The sequence below is a fragment of the Manis pentadactyla genome, chromosome 17 (assembly GCF_030020395.1).
Source record: "Manis pentadactyla isolate mManPen7 chromosome 17, mManPen7.hap1, whole genome shotgun sequence".
Classification (NCBI taxonomy): Eukaryota; Metazoa; Chordata; class Mammalia; order Pholidota; family Manidae; genus Manis; species Manis pentadactyla.
The window spans coordinates 39,716,517-39,740,811 of NC_080035.1; the positions used below are offsets into that span (position 1 = coordinate 39,716,517).

Below are 24,295 nucleotides of genomic sequence, written 5' to 3' on the forward strand. Positions count from 1 at the left end.
TGAGCAATTCAGTAGAAAAACAGATAAATGAACAGATTAGCAAAATGATCTCCAGATGGTCAATGAAGATATGAAAAGGAGTTCAACTTTATTAATCTTAAGGGAAATACAAATTGAAATCACAATGAGATACAACTATATATCCATCATAATGGCTGAAATAAAAAAGACAGATGATACCAAATGTTTGTGAGACTACAGCTCAACTGGAATTCTCATACATTGATGTGAGGAGAGAAAATTGGTATAGCCATTTTGGAAAATTGTTTGAACATATACATATTCTATAATCCAGCATACCATTTGTAAGAATATATTTATCAGAAATAAGTACATATATTCACCAAAACATGTACAAGAATATTCTTAGCAGTATTGCTCATGGTAGCCATGTTATGGGTTAAATTGGGTTCCCCTAACACCCCACCAAATCCTATGTTGAAGCCCTAATTCCCATGTCAGACTGTGACCTTATTTGGAAATAGAGTCATTGCAGATGTTATTAGTTAAGATAAGGTCATACTGAAATAGGGTGGGCCCTAATCTGATATGACTGGTGACCTTTTACAAAGGGGAAATTTGGACACAGCCATGTACACAGGGAGAATGCCAAGTGAAGATGACAGCAGAGATCAGGGTAATGCTTCTACAAGCCAAGGAACACCAAAGATTGCCAGCAACACACCAGAAACTAGGGTAGAGGCATGGAACAGATTCTTCCTCACATCCCTCCAAAGGAACCAAACCAGCTGACATTTGGTCTCAGACTTCCAGCCTCCAGAACTGTAAGAAAATTAATTCTTGTTGCTTAAGCCACTCAATTTGTGGTCCTTTGTTACAGTAGCCCTAGGAAACTAATATAAGCCCCAAACTAGAAACAATCCAAATGTCTATCAGCTGTATTTATTCAGTAAAACAAAGTATGGTATATTAATGCAATGGAATACTATGCAGCAGCAACAGAAAGGAACTACAACTACACTAAACAATATGAACAACTCTTACCAAACATAAAGTTAACAAAAAGAATCTGACTCAAAAGAGTGCAGCTAGTAGGATTCATGTAAAGTTACAACTTTAAATTAGACAAAATTAATTTATAGTTCTACAAGTCAGGATTATGGTTACTCTTTATAAGGGAGTGAGACAGGAACTGTGGGGTATAGTCAGAGAAGGGTGAGGGTCTCCGGAAAAAGCAAGACAGGATATTTGCAGTCAGAGCAATGTAACTATATGCAAGGAAATCCCCCTACCAAAACTGTGTTAAACATTAAGCTCTAGAGTCATTCCTCAGTGAGATCAGTTAATATTCCCTAGATAAAGAAGAGTAGCGCATGTTTTTATTATGCTAATCACTTACAATCATGTGTAAGATTCACTTCAGCATGCTAAGAGGCCCAGGCCTGTGTGCAGTTTTTCCTTCTTCAGACCTGATGAGGTGATTTGCAAGCTGGGCAACTAATTTAGCATACAGGCTCATCCATAAACAGCATAGTAAAAGGCAGGAAGGATTCCACCTTAAAGATAAGATTGCATTTTAATACCTAGGAAGTTAAGAAGTAAGATTCTTAACTTACTCTTTAGCCAAGAATACCTCAGCCCACCTTGGAGGCTGGGCAGGCGGCCTTGTCTGATATGCTCCCAGACCAAGACACTGGTATCTCAGGGAGAAATCATCAGAGCAGAAAGTTCCTTGTGTTAAGTTAATTCTAAATATTCAGGGACCACTTAAAAAGTCCACACCCCTAAGCTTTTTTTCACATTCCCCAAAATCCTCAATTGCCTATAAAACCCCTAGACAATGCACCAGTACGGGCTCTCTTGTCCCCTCCTGGCATGAGCCAGGAGCTCTGTCCTCTCACTGTATCTCTCAATAAAAGTCTCTCCCTGGCTCTCCTACCTTGAGTGTTTGCTAAGTTCATTCTTTGACTCTGCAAACAAGAACCCCGTCATCAGGAATAGAGAGGGGAAGTGGGCCAATGGGTTTTCTGTGGTTCTGGAAATATTCTATTTCTTAACATGGGTGCTGATCACATGGGTTTGTTCAGTTTATGAAAATTATTTAAGCTATACACTTATGAATTGCATACTTTCCTGTATGTACATATATTTCAGGTTGTTAAAGTAAAAGCAATAGCAACAACAATAATTCCAGCAAATTTCCTTGCCTTCACTTACTTTGCGACCTTCGGTAAATTTCTTAAGACTCTAAGTCTTAGTTTCCTGATACCTAAAATGGTGGTAATAACAGTATTTACACCATGTTTGTTCTGAAGTACAGTGAGATAATGTATATGAAGCACTTAGCAAAATGGCTGGCTACATTCAATAAATGTTAGCAATTATTACTACAATTACAATGATTGACAAATACATTATGGTATGGTTTTACTCCTGGAGAAACAACTGATGTATTTTCTATGGTTACACACACTGGAATCTATAACTTACTTTATGATGACTCATTGTAAGTCATCCTGAAATAAGTCCAGTCACTCAGACTAGAAAAAATATGATGTGACCAAGCTGGGAGGCCTAACCAGCTTCTGTGTCCTTTTAGGTAGTTTCTACTTTCTCTAAATTATACTATTTATTTCACATTTTAAGTGTAAAAGTAAACATTTTTTTTCCTGGAAGTCACTAGAAAATGAAATAAAGGAAAACAGTCTCCAGCAAATAATACTACTTTACATTTGTATGGTTACATTTGCATTTGAACTTCACAACAAACTGTGAGACAGATAGGGAAGGATTAGTATTCTGATATTAAAGATGGGCAAACCAGTTCAGCAGGCTGAGTGACTTGTCAGGAACCACATTGCTAAGATATGGCAGAGTTGGGATATAATAAGATAAAGCCATTTGAAACTTATGTGGATAACTCAGGAAGTAAAGAGGAGGTTAATTTAAGGTGAATAGTAAGAGAATCTTTTTTTGAGCAATGATGTCCAATGGAACTTTCTGTGTTGTAAATATTCTTTGCACTGTCTAACACACAGTAGCACTAAACACTTGTGGCTAGTGTCACTGAGGATCCAAAGTTTTACATTATTAATTTAAATTTAAATGCTCACAGGTAGCAGGGAGCTACTGTATTGTATGTCAGCTGAATTGTTTCAGGGATCATGGGAAAGTTCCATGGCCAAAGGGTGGGGGCTGGGCGTAAGAGAGTTAGCGTCTCACTCACCTAATGTGTTTCGGTCATTTTGTATCCAAAACTTGTGTGAATGGTCATGTATGTACAGGTTGGGATTGTTTGGCTTTTAAGTTTGAATGCATACAATGTTAGGAACCTACTATATTTTCAAAGATTAAATATTTGGAGGGCTCATTTATTGTATTTAAAAATGTATATGCTTTACTTGTTCTAAGCAGCACTGCATGAGAGGATTAGCAACTTAGAATTTATTCTGTTTGGTGGCAGTATATTTGACTATAATATTTCTTTCAAAAAAATGTAGACATGTCCAGTTCATGATGTGTTGGAGTTGTGTATTTTTTATATTTATTAGTACTGTTTTGGAGGGCTATTTCTTGTTGGATATGGTGGAAGCAATCAATGGAGTATTGTAAGTTTGGGGAGAGGAAATCCTGGGGCAAAATATCTCTAAAACTGAAATTAGTCAAAGGTAGAAATAAAGTTTAAAACCCGTTTATTGCTTACAAACTGCGGTCTGGGGCCATCTCTCTTTCCTGCTCTGGTAAAAGCAAACCAGCCCTCCCCTTAACCTCTCAGGTTCAGATAAGCCCTCAGTTGCCCAGGTAATTGATATAGACATGAACTTCTCTCCACCCCTGAGGATCCTCTATTTATATGGTCACCTATTGATATGCAGATGAACTAAAGCCATACTTCTCTCCACCCCTGAGGATACAGTAAAGCCAGGAGAGATATTCTGGAAATATTACAATTTTACCCACAAGTATTTTGGATTGTTTTATGAATTATCATGTTTGAACCAAGCTGGAAGTGGAGTGGTAGTTTCACAGGTATCACTCTAAGGCTGCACTTACCTCTTTGAGTCTCAGTTTCCATATGTTAAAAATGTAGGTGTTGGGATGGGTAATCTGGAAAGTCCCCTCAAATGCTAAAGTTTTTTGGCTCCATGACAATATACATCTCTCTTTTTTCCAAACAATTGAGTTCTAAGGAAATTTCAGGGTCTATAGTTAGCAAAATCATCTGTCCCATTGAAATAAAAATTTTTTTTTGATTTTTCTATATACTATATTTGTGTATATGTGTATATCTTTGTAATATTTATGCTTTTGTTTTTAAAAGTCAGTATCTGGATGCTATGGTCTGAATGTTTGTGTCCCCCCCCACAAAATCCAAACGTTAGAAATCTAATATCCAAGCTGATGGTATAGGAGGTGGGATTTTTAGGAGGTGATTAGGCTAGAGTAGAGCCCTCATGAGTGGGATTAGTGCCCTTATAAAGAAGTATCTAGAGAGATCCCTCCTGGGCCCTTCTGCCATGTGAATATACAATGAGAAGTTGGCAGTCTGAAACCCGGAAGGGAGCTCTCACTAGAACCCAACCTTGCTGGCACCCTGATTTTGGACTTCCAGACTCTAGACCTATGAGAAATAAATTTGTGCTGTTTATAAGCAACCCGAACTATAGTGTTTTGTTATAGCACTCCAAATAGCCTCAGACACTGGATAAAGAAGATTTGTGCTTGTTATCTTTGCCTTTATTGGGGAAATCATGCTAGATTTCTCAATGATCATTCTTTTTAAGGAGACTTGATAGACATTTCATGGGAACTGTACACATTATTGACTGGTGAAGTGGGATACAGTATAAATATTTTATTCTAGGATACAAGTACCGTATGTGAAGGGAACTCCCTTTTTTTTTCATTATCTTGGCTTATTTTGTCTTTGTTAGGCCATTAATTTTTTCCCTATTTGAATTGTAAAGTCCAGGAAATAGGTGTGAATTTCTTCTTAGTTCTGGAAAGACACTCCCTCTGATTACTGTCATCTTTTGTCCCTTCAGATAATAAATGCCCTTTATCCTCAGCACTAAAATCAGGCAACTTTATTATATGGTGACTTTACTGTCAATGTTGTACTGTTGATAATGGTGAAATAGCATACTGAGATCAAACTATTTAACAAATGAGCCCTGGTTCCTGTTATGGAAGAAAGAGAGCAAATGATCTTTAACACTTTAAGAAAACCTTTGACATGTAGGAAACATTTTTCTCTCCTAGTATTTTATACACACACCCACACCCACATGCACACATAGTGTTTGTCCTTTTACACAATGATCATGCATTAGTCAAGAGAAACCCATCATAATAGGCAATATACTCAGTGCCAGCCCTGCTCTTCTATGATCAAAGTGATTATCAGGCTTTCTGATAAAAAAGGAGACTATTTACAACACACGAATGGCCAAAGAACAGCTTTCCTTAGTCAAGGTAAAGCATGTTTAGTATGGTCAAAGAGCAGCCTTCCTTAGTTAAGGTAAAGCAAAGACCATTTTAATAACTTATGATTTAGCCCAATTTAAAATATATAATCCCTAAGCAAAATGGCTGTTGATTTGCTCACATTTGTTGCTCATGACTAAACCAAGGAAAACTGAAAGTGCTAAATAGAAATGTAGTTAGGACTGAGATGCAGCTTATCAGAACTCAAATATTTTCTAATTGTTGCCTGGTGGTACCTCCATAGAAAACAGTACCTATATAAAACAAATCCAATAGGAAATACTTAATATGGAAATGTATTTTAATCTCTAAGCTAACTCTCTGGTTCTTCCTTTTTCTTTTCTGTTCCTCTCTCTCTTGATACTTTATTCTACAGAGACAGTTTGAATTTGAAGAATTTAATAAACAGGTAATAGTTTTCCATGTCAGCTTGGTTAGGCTATAGTTTCAATTATTCAAGCAAACACTAATCTAAGTGTTGCTGTGAATGCATCTTATAGATAAAATGAGTTGCCTTTAAGTAAAGGACGTTATCCTCTCTGATCTGGGTGGGCCTGACTCAATCTGTTGATAGGCTTTGAGTGCCCAATTGAAGCATTCCTGAGGAAGAAGACAGTTCTTTACAGAACTAAGAAGAAATTCACACCTGTCTCCTGGCCTTTATAATTCAAACAGGAAAAAAATTAATGGTCTAACAGAGACAAAATAAGCCAAGATAATGAAAAAAAGGGAGTTCCCTTCATACCTGGTACTTGTATCCTAGAATAAATAAAACTTCTAGAACTTTTTGAGAGTTCCAGTGGCCTGTGCTATGGATTTGGGACTTGCCTAAGCCAGTTCTTACTACAGCGTTAAGTCAATTCTTTTTAATAAATCTCTAAATACATATCTTCTCTTAGTTTTCTTCTGTTGGTTAAACTCTGACTGATTGAAAAAAAAGCTGTATTTAAGATTCTTCCAATATACTGGATGAGAATAAAGAGAGGAAAAGGAAGTAGATATCTGAGTGTCAAATTGCTCACTTTAGAAAATTTCCCCTTAAATGTTAGAGCTGAACAGATGACAGGAATCTCAGAACTAGTTAAATAAGGAACAGTATGTGAAGCTAAATTGAGGTCCAAGACTACAAGCTGTTTAGAAGAACTACATACATGGTAACTGAGATGAAAGTTTGGAGTAATAATAATGCTTGTTTTCATTGACTAAAACAAATGGTAGTTTATTTTCTAAAATCTGCTTACAATTTAATGTACAGAAGATAATACCTAGTGCCTTTTTATTAAGTAGAGATAGAAATCTTCAGATAGGGAATATTGCCCCTTTTTAATCATTTTCTAGATAAATATACAAAATCATACATGTTTCAAATGTGATTAGCTGTTAGGATCTATGTTCACACTAGCCATCATTAGCTACTTGAGGAGTAGTTCTGTTGTTTGTGCATACATAGAGAGAGGAAGTGGCAAAAGCCCAAGAATCACTGAAGAAGGAAGGAAAATTTAGAGCATTTTCCTACCTGTGCCTTAGGCCTATGTAGATAGCCATCTGCAGGCAATAGCATGTTAAATGCCATTTAAATCGGTGGGAATCTCAGCAAAGAATCCTGATGCATATCGAAGCAGTTTAGTGTACCTAGTTACAAGTAAGAGAATATGGAAGATGATTAAGAAATCAGTTCCCTCTGGAGGGAATGCCTCTGTCCCTGGGAATTGCCAATGGGGATTCCAGTGGGAAGTATGTCTCAGGCAAATGGGTCCCTGGGACTTCACAGCATCCCTCCACAGTTGCTGTGAGGGTGAAATTATGCAGCATGTGCAGTCCCTGGCTTGGGCAGGGCTCAGTCCCTGTTAGCTGTTGTTCTACTTCCATTCATTCATTCTCTTCCTCCTCCTTGTCGAAAAAAATGCTTTTGTGTTGAATTTTGTCAGTTTCTCTCTAGATCAGCAAAATGTTCACAAAGCTTGGGAGAAGGGTGAAAATGAAACAGTCTGTTACCTTACAGGATTCAGGATGTCTGGTTTTGGTCAGGTCTTTGGTTCTCGCCATTATGTTCTCAGTACTGTTCTGGGTGAGCTAGGTGTAAAAAAATGGCCTCTGCTCTGAGCAGCTGTCTACCTGAAAAACAACTGGACATATAAACGATTAATGAAAATGCAAGCACATACAAAATGAAGCTCTAAATGAACTGTATATATCACAAGTAATGAGGGAATCTACTTTAACTTTGCTGACCCCGGCTGCTGTTTTGATCATTAAAAGGTGATACCATTTCGGTGACATTGTGAGGGTGAGCTTTTACACAGTAATACAATAAAATGTCATATGTTCATTGTGTCAGAGTCTAAGATACATGAAATTAGATCAAAAGAAAAACAACTTTAAAGAAATTAAGTATGACATTGCCTTTTATTCTGTTATCCTATTAATACTCTCTATCACTAGATGTGTCAAGGTGGCAAAAGTGGGAAGAACTGATCAATGCTTTAACTAAAATTTTTAGGAAGGCTTAAATTTTTTAGTTGATGATCTCTCAATGTTGTGTTTTTGCTATTTTAACTAGCTGATAATGCTCATCCAGTGGCTTTCTTCAGCACAGTGATCTCCTTTGGCGATTCAGAAGGGAAGTAAAACATAGCTGGGCCAGACGATACCGTAGTTTTCAGGGCATAGAAAGCAGGTCTTTTGAATTAAAAGGCACTTAACACTGCTCCGTCATACTCTTCTACTAGAGAAACATGCTTTGTGCCCTGTGGGAGGTACTAACAGGTCATGTGTCGTTAACCAGGCATTGAGAGTCTCACAAGGTAGCTAGCACACTTATTGTAAGATAAGTGTAACAGTAAGATTCCTTACTGTTAAGCCCTGAGGAATTTTTGATGTATGACCACAAAATAGTTTATTTTATTTCATTATTTTTTTTATCCTTCCAGTAACCTAGAGCTCTATAAGCCTCTTTTTATGGCGAGATAAAAGAGTATGGCTGCAGAGTCCCTGTGGGATTCTTAAATCTCACTACAGAGAGGTAGACGAAAAAACAAGCAAAAGATATCCTTTATCTCACTAATGATCTTGCATGAGCAATTTAGCAACGTCCTAGACATGCATCTTCCTGCGTTGTCCTACGCTGGGTGAGTAATAAGTGTTGGGCAAACGGATGACCTGCCATCAGGTGTTCTTGGAACGCGTCCCCTTCCTCCTAGACATCTGTCTCCGAGGAGTGTGACGGTGCACCCGGCCTTTGCTTGCTCGAAATCCGCCTTCCAGAAAAGACCAATCAAGGACAGTGATTTTTTTTTTCCCCGCTCCTTTGCCACCGCCCACTGCTGAACTTGCTGACAACCTAGACAGTTCCCCGGACTTGCTTTACCTTTCCATTTCCTCCCACCCAGCCAACCTCCCGACCCCGACTCGCTACGCTAATGGGACGCCGGAGGACCCAGCGAGCATGCGCGGCCGTTCCGAGCATGCTCAGTAGTGCTCAGGGTGCCCCCGAGTTCCACCGCTCTGCCGCCGACGCGGAGGTTTCCGCGGCTGCTGCTGCACCAACAGGAAGTGAATCGGCTCGGCCAAGGGACGGCGGCGGCCCGGACAGAAGGGGAAGAAGCCCTTCGGCGACGACGTCGTCGACGGGGGTAGCCGAGGGGGCTGAGCGCCTAGGGGACTCGCCCGCTCGGAAACCGGATCCCGAGCCGGGCAGGATGGATCATCACCAGCCGGGGACTGGCCGCTACCAGGTGGTGAGTGTCTGGCCCCCGCCCCGGCCTTCTGCGCTGCCGAAGCCCCGGTCGGCCTCCCGCTGTGGCCTCGAGCATCCCTCTCCTCGGGTTTTTTCGGAGGGGGACGCGCTGGCTAATTTTTGTTTTTGTGTTTTCTGGCCAACCTGCTTCCATCACACCTCTTCTGGACGCCTACCTCTGACTCCTTCCCTCCCGATCCGTCTCCTCCGAGCTCCCACCCCTCGCACCCTCTACCCCGCTGTAAGACCCCCGTTTTCTCCTTAAAACTTATATTTGTCTTATTCGTCACTTTCTCTATCACTTCCTCATTCCCTGACTCAGTCACTTCTGAGACATTCCAGTGGATTGTGTACTGGAAATGGTGGTGAGATCACCGTCATAAATGAATGGAGTGGGTGTGAGAGAAGGAGATGTAAGCACTTCGTTGGGTGAGATGTGCATTTGGTTAAAAAAAAAAGGGAGGGTTTAAAAATTGTGCAACTCTAGAGAATAATCGTGGTGCGGATCTTGTCCCTCCGCTCTAGTTAATCTTGTCGTTTTGTCCCTTCCTGTTGTGTTCGCATTTAAAGTGTATTCCTTTTTCTCTCACCACATTTTTCTTTTTTTCTTTGGCGGGAGAGGAAACAAAGTTTTACTAGAAAAAAAAGCTAATTTTGTTTGAAAATTTATTTCTCATTACATACACGGTTTTTCACTTTAACCATACAAACTTACGTATGTTGAAATGAGTGAAAAGTGTCTCAGTATTGTCATCAGTAGCAATTTTTCTAATACGTTTTTTTCCTCTGTCATTAGTTCTGGTGGTCGTATTGGAGACTGCTATTGTAAACCCTATTTAAAAAGGACTTAAATACTTGACTAGTTTGTTGCAGCTAGGTAGCATGCTCTTCTATAAACGTTGTGATGGTAATTTCGTTAAACCTGTTTACTGACAGGGAGGAGAAAAACTAGTGCTGATGGTGCGATTAATAGTACTGCCTGTGAAATTTACAAATGTAGATATGTTAGTGCAGATTTCACCTTTCAGATCTATTTGCACATTTGAGACAGTAGCGACTAAATATTTATGTTAATAAGTGCATTTTGGCAAATACGAATGTTACTAAATGATGAAGTCCCCATGTGTGTAATACAGCATTTTTCTAAAAGCTCATTCAGCTTCCATTTCATCTGGTAAATCCTGTAAAACCTCCAAATGATCCATATTCTGAAAACTGTAAAAACATATCTGTATTTTTAGAAGAGTTTGGAAAGTATTACTGCTGCCAGCATGGAAGGCATTTTTCAAGTTGCCAATGTATATACTTTTGGTGGGTTGATTTTTTTAAAAGAGGCATTCTTATTTTGCAATTGTTGGCAAAAATAAATGCAGAGGTAAGTATTGAATACTAATACCAGTGAGACTTTTTTTCCTAATTTCTTTTCTTTTTTTCCCCATTCCTATTTGTCTCCCTTAATGGCATTAGCTGATTTGAATTCTTTCTCTGGGAGTTTTGCTTATCAGAATCAACCATGTTCTTGTATATAAGTCACTACTCAAAACATTTTTAATTGATGTAGCAATGCCTTAAAATATATAGTCATTTAGTAATTATGACTAGTTAACTTACTATTGTTACCTATTGGCTTACTATTATTAAAAAAAATTTTTAACACCAAAATACTGAAGTTGCTCTCTCAGTTTTAAGATATTTTCTTTTTCTCTATATTAAAGTCCTTTCAGAATAAGTGGACAATATCATATTTTATTGCCCTTTTTTTCCCGAACTGGAGGTGTGTCCCCTGTAGACTTTGAAAGGGTGGAGGCATTCCTTCAGAGCAGAGGGCAAAAATTAGTCCTGAGATATTACTCACTTTAAGTAGGTAGGACATCAGTTTGTTTTCCTGGTAAGGCAAAGTGTTGAAAAGATATCTTGGCACAGTTTAAATTTGTATTTTATCCCTGTTACTCTGTAATTATATAGTAATTTCATCTGCCTAGTGTAACTCTTTACTTTGTTCAGAATGGCCTGCCCAGTAACTGTATCTAGGAATACGCCAGAGAATCAGCGGATTTGATGTCTAGAAGATTATTCAGCTGGAGACCAGTCTGTAGCTCTGGCTTATAAGATGAACACAACTGTTGTATGGATTCTTTTAGCTGAAATTTTTATTTTAAACTCTGAAATGATTAATAAACTTGGGTAATGAACAATTTCAGTTGTTGAATGTTAAGAGTAGGAGACAGGTGAGTACACTTGAGGTGAAATGGTATTTGATACTGATTTATCACTTAGTAATAGAGTTAAAATTTAGCTTTCCATACTGGAGAGTTAGCAGTGATGCCCAGGGACATCAGAATGACTTACTGTCATTAACCAATACACACATTTTAGCAGCTTTTTCTGTGGTCTCTTCTTACCTTCCATTGTTAAATGGTCTGATTTTGTTAAGCTGCGGATTACAGTGTAGAGCTACAAACTCTATACTGTTAACCTTTCTTATTTCAGAAAAAGCCAGATATGATATGCAGTTTCACTGTTTTATGGGAAATTCAGTTTTGTTTGGCAGGAAACAGCAGTGTTGCCAAACTATGAAGTAGTTGACTTATCTTGGAGATGTTAGACCACATTCTAAATTTGATGTTCTCTATTTTAAAGGATTATGTACCTGTACCGGGCTGACTACTAAGATTTCAGAGGTATTCGGCATCCATGTTTTGTTGGCTATGTTGCTTTAGGTGATAGTTTCCCAAACTATACCAAAATGATGATCATAGATGGTCTTAGAAGATTTATAACCTATTAGTATATTAAAATATACATTTGCTTATTAAAGCCATGAGAGAATTTACAATAAAGGCAGTGGTTTATATTTGTTTAACCTAGATCTTCCTTAACCTTCATGACGGATTATTTTAAAGAAAAATACAAGATTATATTAAATTTCCAAAGCGTTAGTTGTCTATGAACATAGTGAAGTATTCATACTGTAAACATCTAGATACTTTATTCTTGCATCTGGAGAACTAGAGCTGCCCTTGATAAATCAGCAGGAAGGAGGTTGACTATTAATGTTTAAAAAAAACCATGTTTTAAAGTCATCTGGGTTTATACTTAGGTTGTGCTGTCTGTAATTTGTGAACCCTTGGGTTAGTTATCATATTGAAGCCTCAGTTTCCTCATATTAGTACCTATCTTATTAGGATTATTATGAGAATATATGATGTAATATATGTTAAAGGTGTGGTATAGAGACTGGAACATGATAAATACTTTTATGAATAACAAGGTACATATACTATAAAATATTATGTATATTTGTTTTTGCTGGTGACCACCTTGTGTCCCTTCTTTTATTGAAGAACATGAATATCAACTAGTTCTTTGTTGTCCTTGTTAAGAGCTGTGAAAAGTTTTAGGATTTGATTTTACATATTTGCAAGCTAATAATTCCATCTGGTAATGTTTCATGATTGCTGGCAGAAAACAGGAGACTCCCACGTAGGAAACAAATGACATTATAATTCACAGCACAGCAAGCTGCATGAACATCACCATATTTGTGTAGGTTTTCCTTGCAACCAGGTCCCATGAGGGTGATGGGTCTAGATTGATGCACTTAGTGGATCACAGCTGAGGAACTCAGGACCAAGGGTCCAGCAGTTGTTTAGCAAGCAGTAAGCACTGTGGCAAACATGGGACTTCACTTCTCCCTGAGAGGGCAGTTATGCGTTCAGGTAACCTTGACCTGCTTTGTTGCTTATGTGACTTATTACAAGAATACACTTAGTAACAGGGAATGGATTAACTGTAGACTGTCACACTAGGCAAGAATGTGCAGGGACACTCAGGCCTGTGGAGGACTGCCTTACTCAACAGTTTATGTACTGGGTGGATAATATATGTTGATTTTTAGGTGTAGTCATTTACTTTTGTTTTCTATTTTAAAGAAATTTTGCAGTCTTTTTTATTGCTCTCTAGTTACTGCCTTCTCTTGGCTCAGGTCAGTTCCTTTGATCTTCACTTGTTTCCTTTGAATTTATCAATATTCTTTATCTTTATCTGGTTTATAGTCTTGCCACACTGCTTTTACATCAATATTGCCCATTGCTTAATCTAATAGATACTTTTCAGTTCTCCTTTTGCTCCATTTCTGTCACACTGACACTGAACTTTCTTCTTGAAACTCCTTCCTTATTCCTGATATGAAGCTTTCTACTCTTTCTACTTTTCTTCCCTTCTTGAGCTCATTTTGTACTTATTCCTTAAATGTTGATGCTTACTATGTCATGGACTCTTGTAATAGACTCCTTGCTATTTTCTTTATCTTACCATCCATCATGTATCTTTTGCACTGCATGAGTCATATTTATAGAACATAAATTTAATTTTCCTTTTTTTGGGTCAGAAATCTTCAGTGGCTTCTTATTGAATTTCCCCTCCCACCGCATTTATATTAAAACTTTCAAGTATGTAGAAAAGTTGAAAGAATTGTATAGTTAATCCCCATATACCAATTGCAGCTCTGCAGTTACCAAGTTTGTTATATTTGTTATTGTATATCAATCTCTTATTTTTGATGATTTCAAAGTAGGTTGCATATATCAGTACCTCACTGCAAACTGCATGTTTATCATTAGTCTAGAGTTCAATATTTGTGGTTATTTTTCTTTGGGATAAAATTGACATACAGTGAAATGTACAAATCTTACATGGCCTATTGGATGAGTTTTGACAAATGCATACAACTGTGTAACCCAAACCACTTTGAAAATATAGAACAGAGATCAGCAAACTACATTTCAACTCCTGTTCATGTGTAAAGTTTTATTATAACACAGTCATGCCCATTCATTACAGTGGCAGAATTGAGGACATTTGACCCTTGAAGAACATGAGTTTGAACTACACAGATCCACTTATATGTGGATTTGTTTCAATAAATATATTGGGAAATTTCTTAGAGGTTTGTGACAATTTGAAACAATATTTTCTGTAGCTTACTTTATTGTGACAGTACAATATACAGTAAAGTTAACATACAAAATATGTGTTAATTGACTATGCTAGCGGTAAGGCTTCTGGCCAACAGGAAGCTGTTAGTACTTAGGTTTTTGGGGAGTCAGAAGTTATACATGATTTTCGACTGTGCAGCAGGTTGACACTCCTAACCTCTTCATTGCGCAAGGGTCAGCTTCTTTAAGTCAGAGCCCACAAAGCCAGAAATGTTTACTATTCTGCTCTTTACAGAAGAAGTTTACTGACCTGTCGTACACAACATTACTATCACCTTACAAAGTTCTCGTGACCTTTCCTTGTCAATTCCTACCCCTCAGGTGATTATTATTCTGATTTTTTTCATTTCAAATTAGCTTTGCCTATTCTAGAATCATGTAGCATATAGTCTGCAAAGCTTCTTTCACTCTGCATGAAGCTTTGGAGATTAATCTGTGTTACTGTGTATATTAGTAGCTCATTACTTTTATTGCTGAATAGTATTTCATTGGATAAATTGTATGACTATACTACCGTTTGTTTATCCATTGCTCTGTTGATGGACGTTTGGGTTGTTTCCAGTTTGGGGCTATTATGGATGAAGCTATAGGGATATTCTTGTACAAATCTTTTTGTGGACATACGTTTACTCCACTACCTTTCCAAAATTTTGGTGTTGCTAGTCTTTTTAGCAAATTTGGTGGACTTACTGGATTTTTGAGTTTCTCTTTTTAACATACAAGTTCCTTGAATGGACCTTCCCAAACATGGTGTGGATAAAGTGAAGGTTCCTATGGCCAGGATTCTCACCTGGCCCTGGCTGGCTAGCTCACTACATATGTGTGAGCAATACGTTGTTATTGACTCTGTGTAAAGAGCTCCGCCCAGTACTCTGGGCCATACAGTGGTATGGCTGCAGGAGAGCAGAGGCTGGAGTGGTGGCAGCGCTGAGGACAGAGACTGAGATGGCTGCGGGGGCAGAGAGGCCCAGAGGCAGAGACCCGCTTGCTGCATGCAGACTCGCTCTGAGTGGATGGGATTCGAGTGATTGACCTGCCACCATGGGAATAAAGTTGGGTATAACCCTTTCACCCCAAGAACATTCTACTGTCATTTCTTTGGTCACATTGAATCCATAGTGAACTTGCCTGGGGCTGAAACCCATTGGCAAGACAGCCATATCTTATCAACCCCCTCTTAATATTTATGCACTAACTGCTACAGGACTTACTTCTTGTTAGTTTTTCAACCGTAATGTATTACTTGTTATTTCCCTGACTTTACATATGTTTAGTTCACATCTGAAGTTCTGTACCACACCCCTCTGGTTTGTTTGCCTCATAAAATTGTGCTCTTAAATGTAAAAGCTCCTAGGAAACTATAATTGGAAGAGGGAGATAGGGTGAGTTTCTTGCATATGTAATCTACATCAAGGCAGAAAAAAACTTGAGAATCATAGTATTAGAGAACTTGTACTGAATTATGTTTTTGGGTGTCATTCTTTTAGGCTGATGCTTTTCCTCAGAGGTGCTTCCAGGTACTATGAATCTCTGATTTTTATTTTCTCTACAATAGATTTTAAACTTTTAAAAAACTGTAGTTGAGGAAATTCACACTCAGATGTGTTTTATACGAAGTTTACACAGCTTGAAGACTAGTATGTTAATTTGTATAGCAAGGTAATTTGTTTTTTAACAGATTCCCAGATAAAAGTTTCTCTGGCTCTTTCTGTGCATGCAGTGACATTAGCTGTAAGTGTGTCATTGATTTAATTTGAGTGTAGCTTGTTTTTTGTTGTCAAGTTATGCAGATGAGTAAACTAGCACACCTGAACGATAATGATTCAAACGCTAGCCATCATTTAGGCATATTTGAGTAGTACACGATCTGGTAATGGTGTAATACTTGTGCAGTAACAAGTAAATGCATTGGAATTATGAAAATACCACATTATAGATAGCTTATATGGTTGTTTTATGTTTTGAATGCCTCTTGTCAGATTTATGTGTAAGGTATGGGACCAATTTTAGACACCATTGTTGATTATAAAACAAAAATCTTATAACTCATTCATGTATTTTTTTAACACATAATTATTTTTGAGGTATCTCTGCCAAATTCTGTTTTAGGTGCTGGTGAACAAGATAACTAAGTTCCTGCCTCATGGCTCATATTTTGGTGGAGGGGAGGCAGATGAATAAATAGGCATAATTTCAGTTAGTAAAAGGTGGTTCGAAGAAAATGAAGCAGGTTTGTGGAATAAAAGTACGTTTTATCAATACTAAAATAGAAATCATGCAAAGTCATTCTTGTTCTGTTATGTCAGAAATACGCTGAGAACTCTGCAAAGTGCTTTACACATATGAGCACATTTAATCCCGAGAACAAATCTTTGAAATACATAATGTCTTGATCCTCACTTTGCAGATGAGAAAAATGAGACATAAAGAGGTTAAGTAATAGGCCCAGCTGTGATAAAATCTTGGTGTTTTAGTTTTACATTGCTTTGTAACAGAATCCTCCAAGCACAAGCATTTTACTGTTTCAGGATTCTGTGGGCTGGCTCTGATCAGCAGACGATTCTCCTCCATGTGAAGTTAGCTAGGGCTGTAGCCATTCTGGGACTCTGTTGAGTCGGAACACCCAGGATGGCTCACTCACTGGGCTAGCAGTTGATGCTGTTAAACCAGGAGCTGAGATGGGACTGTTGACTGCATTATTTCAGGTCTCCTCTGGGTGCCCTCTTCATGTGTCCTCCCAATGTGACCTTAGCTTCTCACATCATAGAAGAGGAAGCTGCCTTTCCTCTTCCAGGACATGGGCTTAGAAGTCCAGAATATCACTTCTGCTGTGTTGTATTGGTTAAAGCATCAGAAGTCCAGCTCAGATTCAGAAGAAGTCATAAAGTCCATCTCTCAAGAAGTTGATGGTGGCCAGTTTTGGAGATGATGTACCACACTAACCAGTTTGACCCCTCAATTGATTGGAGTCAGGGAGCTCCATCTAGGCTTAAGGTGTGACCGGCTGAGACTTCACTGAAATATTTTGATTATGAGTCCATTTCAGGTGAGATAATGGCCTGTGGTGGAAATGAGTTTATTGGTTTAAAAATTTTTTTTAAATTGTGTGGCTAGAGCAAGATGAAGGGGAATACTTCAGAGTGGAATGGGGCAAAACATAGAAATAAACTTTATGCTGAATTTGATAGAAAAATGTAACTCATATTTATAGCTTCAGTTTATAACTTTTGTTTTATGAAAACAGCAAGTCTGGCTACATAATTTGCAAGGCCCAATGCCAAATGAAAATGTGGGGTCCTGGCCTGGGGCAGAGAAGTCAAATTTCCCCTTCCTTCAGGCCTGCTGTCTCAACCTGCAGCAGATAGATGACCCTCAGGGGATTGCAACCTCCATGCCAGAACTTGTTCCGTATCTGACTCAGTGATACGTGAGATCTGGGAATGTCATGATGATAGGAACCAGCCTGAGATGGGGATGGCCACTGTTTTCCATACCCCTGACCACTGTGTGAAGATGGGGACATAGAGCAGAACCAGGGAGTTCAGCTGACTGAGAATCTTTCTTGTGGAATCAGACTGCTTATGAGCTGACATCCCAAACCCCTGGCACATGTTGTATTGTCCCATTGGAGTTCACTTACAAAACTCATTCAAATCATTAAGAATTTCAAGGTGGTGACCACAGAATACTAAACTGTAAGCATGGGGCCCTCCTGAGGCGGGCCATGACTACACTGGTTATGTCCTTTGAAGCCGGTCCTGAAAGTAGTCCCACTGTGTGGGTAGTGGTGGTGATGATGATTATCTAGGTGAGGGGTCAGCAAACTTTCTGTGAAGGGCCAGATAGTAAATATATTAGGCTTTCCACACCATGTGGTCTCTGTCACAACTACTAAGATCTGCTGTTACAGTGCAAAAGTATTCATACTCATATGTTAACAAATTAATGTGCCTGTTTTCTAATAAAACTTTATTTACAAAAATAGGTGGTGGGCTGGATTTGGCCTGCTGGTGGTAATTTGTCTACCCTGATGTAGATGATATAGGATGTGTCTCATCATACAGACCTGAAGCTTGGGCCTGCTGCAGGATGCTTCTGACAAATTAATTTTTTTATTTTATCAGTCTTGAAATAAACTGTCTCAAATCAACCCTCTCAAATGTTGTAAAGTTGTATGTATCACTTACTTATACTAATTATACTCGGTCATCGGGCAGACACCTAGTCTGTCACTAGAATTGAATGGGTAGTGGAATGGAGTATAACATATTCTGTGAGAATGGCAAAGACAAGTTTCTCATATCTGGTAGAATCTTCATTCTGTTGGTTTGGTCAACTCATGGAGACCATTCTGGACCACCTCATTTAAAATCACTGTACCCTCTTCATAGTACCCTCTTGCTCCATTCCCTTTTTCAGTTTTTTCCATAGTACTTATCACCAGCTGATATGCCAAATATTTTGCCCATTATTTCCTATTTTCTCCCTTCCTCCTGATTATAAACTTGATGAGGACAGAGATATTTGTTTTGTTCATTGCTCTGTCTTTCAGTGCTTGGTATATGGTAGGCATTTAGGGAGTATTTGGTGATAGTAAATGAATGAATGGTGCTAGCTCAAGACGAATTCTGTAGACTCAAAACCTTGCCTATGTTATTCTAATTTTTATTTTTATATATATTTTTTACTGCTACTGAGACTTGGGCTCTCTAAGATGGTTGTTGTGTGTGTGTGTGTTTTGCATTATCTTCAAGTTTAACATATATTGCTTAGTCAGTCTCTCTATATATGATCGGCACCTTGTGAACTTGTTCAGTAACTTGTGAATCTGTATGCAGTATCCCTGCTTAGTACCTTCTTTAGATGTGGAGTTTGGGTACTGCTTTGATTTCCCTTACCTGTTTGATTACTTAGCAAATATTTTCATTTTATTTTTTCCTTAATATCAGACTTTTATTCTAGAACAGTTTGTATGTGTATTAATAATGTATTATTTTAGAATGTGTGTATGTATGTAGGCCTGACTTTAGTTTAAATAACTGTGGAATACATTCTGCTGACATTTATTAAATGTAAATTTACTGACAATCATTGTAATTAAAACTAACCTACCTACCATCATCCTGTGTCTGTATTTTCATACTATGTTTTATGGTTTCTTCCAAGTTTGATCACTTAGCTGGAATTAAGGTGTGGGTAGAATTCTTGTTAAAGACATGCCAGATGCAAGTTGGGAGATGCTGCAGTAGTCTAAGATTTACTGTCAGAAATTGTTTCAGGGTTTTGACTTGCTTACTTTTAAGATTTGTTTGAACATGAACAATTTAATATTTTGAAAGTTTAGGAATGTGCTGTGGATTAGTTTGTCTATGATGTTTCTCCAGAATTACCCATTACATTATCTAAATAAATTATGCTGTTTGGCAGAGGCTTTGAGAATAAGGAAATCAGCTGGATGGTTTTACTTCTTTACATTTTGAGACTCTTAGGACTTATTGCCTCTTGGATGTTGGACCCAGGAAATCCAATAGTACAGTTTTTAAAGAACATTTTTATCTAGAACACTGGTGTAGAGCTTTCATTTATATCAGCATGACTTTTTGTGATTTCCCTAGAAGGGGAAGGGTCTTGAAATAACACTTGAGACCCTGTAAGTTTTTATTTGTGATCTTTAAACAACATGAGCTTCTGCTTATGTCACTCCTGCTTAATTTGTTACTGCATTGCACATGAGCCATATTTTAACCTGTAATACTTTTGTTCTCTTGCCCTGACCCCTCTTCAACCACCACTCAACACCATGCTCTCTCTTTCCTTCTGGCTTTTGAACATCTTACTACTCTTTTCTTGTTTCTCTCTCTTTGTTCCACAACTAATTTCTGTTCTTTATTCACATCTGTTTAGATGTTCTTTTCTTTAGAAAACCTTCCCTCACCCTCTGCTTCCCCACCTCCATTTCCCACATTTTACTGCCAAAGTAAGTGTTCTTTTTAACACTATGTACTTACTCTGTCATAGTCTTTACTCCATGGTATGTATTTTGTAAACTCAATGGGAAGCAGGGCTTAGAACTATCTTGCTTATAATAGTATATAGTATAGTTTTGGGCCCATTATAGGTGCATAGTAAATACTTAATTGCAGGAATAAATAAATGTCTTTTTCTGAGAGATTTCATGTATGCATGAGGTACTCGTTTATTATCTTTATTTTATAAAGTGAACAGTTTTCTAGAATTCTGTTATGTAAAAGTAACAATGTATTGCCAGTCTATACAGTGTTGGTACTCTTGATTTCCATAGTGAGGGTATATACTTAGAATAGTACTAAGGAATCTCTTTAGATGAATTCTGGTATTTTTACGTAAATCTTCATCTGACTGCTGGCTTGTATTTGCAAGATAGTTAACTATGGTTAAGTTATTTGGTCTTCCTATGGAAAGAAGGGGGAAAAAAACTGTTTCTAGATGTTGTGGACGTAGTTAATGTTCATTTTTGTCAGCCTTCTAATTTTATAGAAGATTGTCCAAGGGAGTATTGGCTCAAGAATATGCAGTGACACTTAGAGGACACATTTATTTTATTACTTGTAAACATACCAGCTGAGTGATACTTTTTATCACAGATCCTGGGAAATAGAACTTGCATTACAGTTAATTTTCTTTTTTTTTTCATGATGATGTCAGACATGGAGAGCATGGATGATAGATAGAGCATCGTAGTCACTTAGCTAATAATTGAACCCATCTGATTGTCCAGAATCCACAACTCAGTTAATCAGTGGGCTGGATTCGGCTTATAGGTGAGTTTTCTTTGACCAACATTTTTTTTTTAACCAAAATAATATAGGTTTACAGTTTCAAAAGTTAGAGTACCAAAAGACAAATCATAAAAACAGCAATCGCTTTTCCACCCTTTGTCCTACAGTCCTTTCTCTTCAAAAGAAAATTTTTAGCTCTTTTAACTCCTTCCTTTATTTAACTCTTTATTTTTAACATATATGTATATTCAGCTTCTTGTTGATTTATTAAACTTAACTTTTGTTCTCATTCATGTTCTTTCCCTTCCCAGATCATGATCTCTGTAGTCCCACTTCTTTGGTTCAAATCTTGGCTCCTCACTCTACAAGCATTGTAACTTTGGGCCAATTTCTTAACTTCTCTGTGCCATAAGTTCCTCACTTATGAAGTAAGGACAGATGTCAACCTCATAGAATTTTGTGAGGATTAAGTGTATGAAAAACACCTAATTTTTGGCTTGTAATTAGTATTTATGCTTTATGGCTATGAAAATATTGTTCAGTACTGATTTGCATCTTGTATAACTAAATTAAAAAAAAATTTTCATGGTGTTGCCTTATTTAAAAAAATTTATTTTACTGTGTATCTCTTCATACTTTGTATATCCTTGGGTGACTTTTCAAAATCTGCTTTTCAGCTATATTTTTTACATGGTCAAATGTATCAGATAATAATTAGTTCCTATATTTGTTCTTAGAAGACATTCTTTCCAGAGCCCTCCATTATCTGCACTGTTCGTTCGTTCTCCAGACCTCGTCGTGCACAGTTGTCATTCTGAGATTTTTTTCCTTTATACTTTGCTCTGTTGGATTCTCTATTTCTTGAATTCTAAGTCTTTCTCTGTTCTTGGTTTACTCCCTTATTATAGTGGAACATATTTTCTAGTAGTTAGCTATGAAAAGAAGCCTGGAGGTTAAAAAGAAAAAAATTCAGGCATTGTATTTTTTGGCTTCAAGTTCATAACCTTTTGTTGTCATTTTAATGTCTGTAGGGCCGGTGCTAATAATTCCTTTTTTCATTCCTAATATTGGGGATTTGCTTTTTCTTTTTTCCCTTAATAGTCTAGCTCTGATTTTTTGTCAATTCTGTTGATCTTTCAAAGAACCACCTTTTTGGGTTTGTTAAATATCTCTGTTTTATTTTACTGATTCATGCATTTACCTTATTTATTTACTGTTTCCTTATTTCTTTTGTGGCTTATTTTGCTTTTATTTTCTAGCTCATAATGGTGGAACCTTTGTTCATTGATTTTAGATTTTTTTCTCTAATATAAGCATCCTTTTAACAGTGTTTTTGCCATCTCTCTGCAAGTTTTGATATATTGTATTTTTCTGGTCATTCAGTTCAAATTGTTTGTTATTTCTGATTTCTTCTTTGAACCATATGTTATTTAGAAGTGTGTTTAATTTCCATTATTTCAGGTTTTCTTAGATATCTTTTTTAAATCTTTTGTGGTGAAAGAACACACTCATGATCTCATTCCTTTTAAATTTATTGAGCCTTGTTTTATGACTTAGTGTATTTATCCTGGTATGTATTATATGCACTTGAAAAGAATGTATATTCTAAAGTTGGTGAATACAGTGTTCTATAAATGTCAGATCAAGTTTTGTTGCTAGTTTTGTTTACAGTATTCTTCTGATCTTGTGTGTCTTTGCTGGTTTTGTGTGTGTGTGTGTATTGCTGAGCAAGGGGTGTTGAAGTCTGCTATGATTATAGAGTTGTCTTTCCCTTTGATTACTTCAATTTCTTGCTTCCTATATTTTGAGGTTCTATTATTATGAAATGCCCCTTTTTGTCTCTTATTATGCTTTTTCTCTTCAAGTCTATTTTATTTAATATTAATATAGCCATTCTAGCCTTATTACTTTTTGTGTGGCATACATTTCAACCTGTCTGATCCTTAAAATGTGTGTCCTGTTGGTATCATATTGTTGGGTTTTTATATTTTTATTCACTCTAACAGCCTCTGCCTTTTAATTTGATTATTTTCATGTAATATAATTATTGATGTGGTTGGTTTACCTCTATCATTGTATTATTTATCTTGTTTTTCCTCATTTTTGTGCCCTCTTTCACCTCTTTTTGCTGCCTTTTGAGGCATTTGATTTAAAAAACATTTTGTGTCCCTTTCAATATTGCCTATTCCTCTTTACGTTAATTGTGTTTATTAAAATTATAATAATTTTAATAAATAATTTTCCCTTAATAGTCTCTGACTTCTACTGACCTTGATATGGAATGTATTACCTGTACATTCATTGAAAACTCCGGCAATGTTGCATTTTTTGCTGTAAATAGTAACACATATTATAAAAAACTTAAAGAGGAAAAATTTTATATGTAGCTAGACATTTGCCATTTTCCATTCTCTTGATTCCTGGAGAAACAAATTTCTCAACTTTTTTTTTTCAACCTAAAGAACTTTCTTTGCATTCTTAAAGGGCAGATCAGCTGCTAATCAATTCTCTTATATCCCTTTTATCTGAAATGTCTTATTTTGCCTTAATTAATGAAATAAATACATATTTTGGGTGTAAAATTCTTGGCTGAGTTTTTTCTTTCAGCCCTTCAAGATGTTCCATTTTCTTCTGATGATCATGGTTTCTAATGAGAAATTTTGTCTATTGTTCCTCCACGTATAATATATTGTTTTTTCTTAGGCTGCTTCCAATAACCTTATCTTTGATATTTAGAAGTTTTATTATTATGTATTTAGGTGTGGTTTTCTTTGCATTTGTCCTGCTTTAGCCTCACTGGGATTGAATTTATACATTTACTTTCTTCACTACCTTAAAGAATCATGGACATTATTTCTTCAAATTTTTATCCTGTTCCAGTCTCTTTTTTGTTTCCTTTGAGCCTCGTATTACATGTTTCTTAGACATTTTAAACTAAAGTCCCTGTGCCTCTGTTTATTTGCTTATTTATTCTTTTAATCCTTTTTCTTTGCTGTTCTTTAGAATGGATAAATTCTATCAGTACATTTAAATTCACTGTCTCTTTCCTCTATATCTTCATTGTGTTGTGGATCCTATCCAGTGAATTTTTTCATTTCACGTTTTTTTAAATTTTCCATTCTAAAATTTCCTGTTTTTTTTTTCTTTATTTATTGGCTGAGCTTCCTTGTCATTTCATTGATTTCACATAATTTTGCTTTAGTTCCTGGAAAATAGTTATTATAGCTGCTTTAAAATCCTTGTTATGGTAAGTATAATCTGAGTCATTTTGGAGGCATCTCTTAATCACTGTTTCCCTGGAGAATGATTTATATTTTCTAGTATTTTTTACTTCTAATAATTTTGGATTTTATCCT

The 24,295-nt window shown here is 36.9% G+C and overlaps 1 protein-coding gene across 2 annotated transcripts in view; it reads left to right on the forward strand.

Moving 5' to 3' along the window:
* Nucleotides 1-8,688: 8,688 nt before the first annotated feature.
* NDFIP2 (Nedd4 family interacting protein 2) overlaps nt 8,689-24,295 on the forward strand; it is a 67,127-nt gene continuing 51,520 nt past the window's right edge. The window contains exon 1 of one of the 2 annotated variants that reach the window (XM_057494621.1): nt 8,689-9,185. In XM_057494621.1, coding sequence (XP_057350604.1) covers nt 8,868-9,185 — 318 coding nt within the window. In that variant the 5' untranslated portion in view covers nt 8,689-8,867. The remainder of the gene's footprint in view (nt 9,186-24,295) is intronic. The other variant, XM_036893688.2, reaches the window with a different exon arrangement.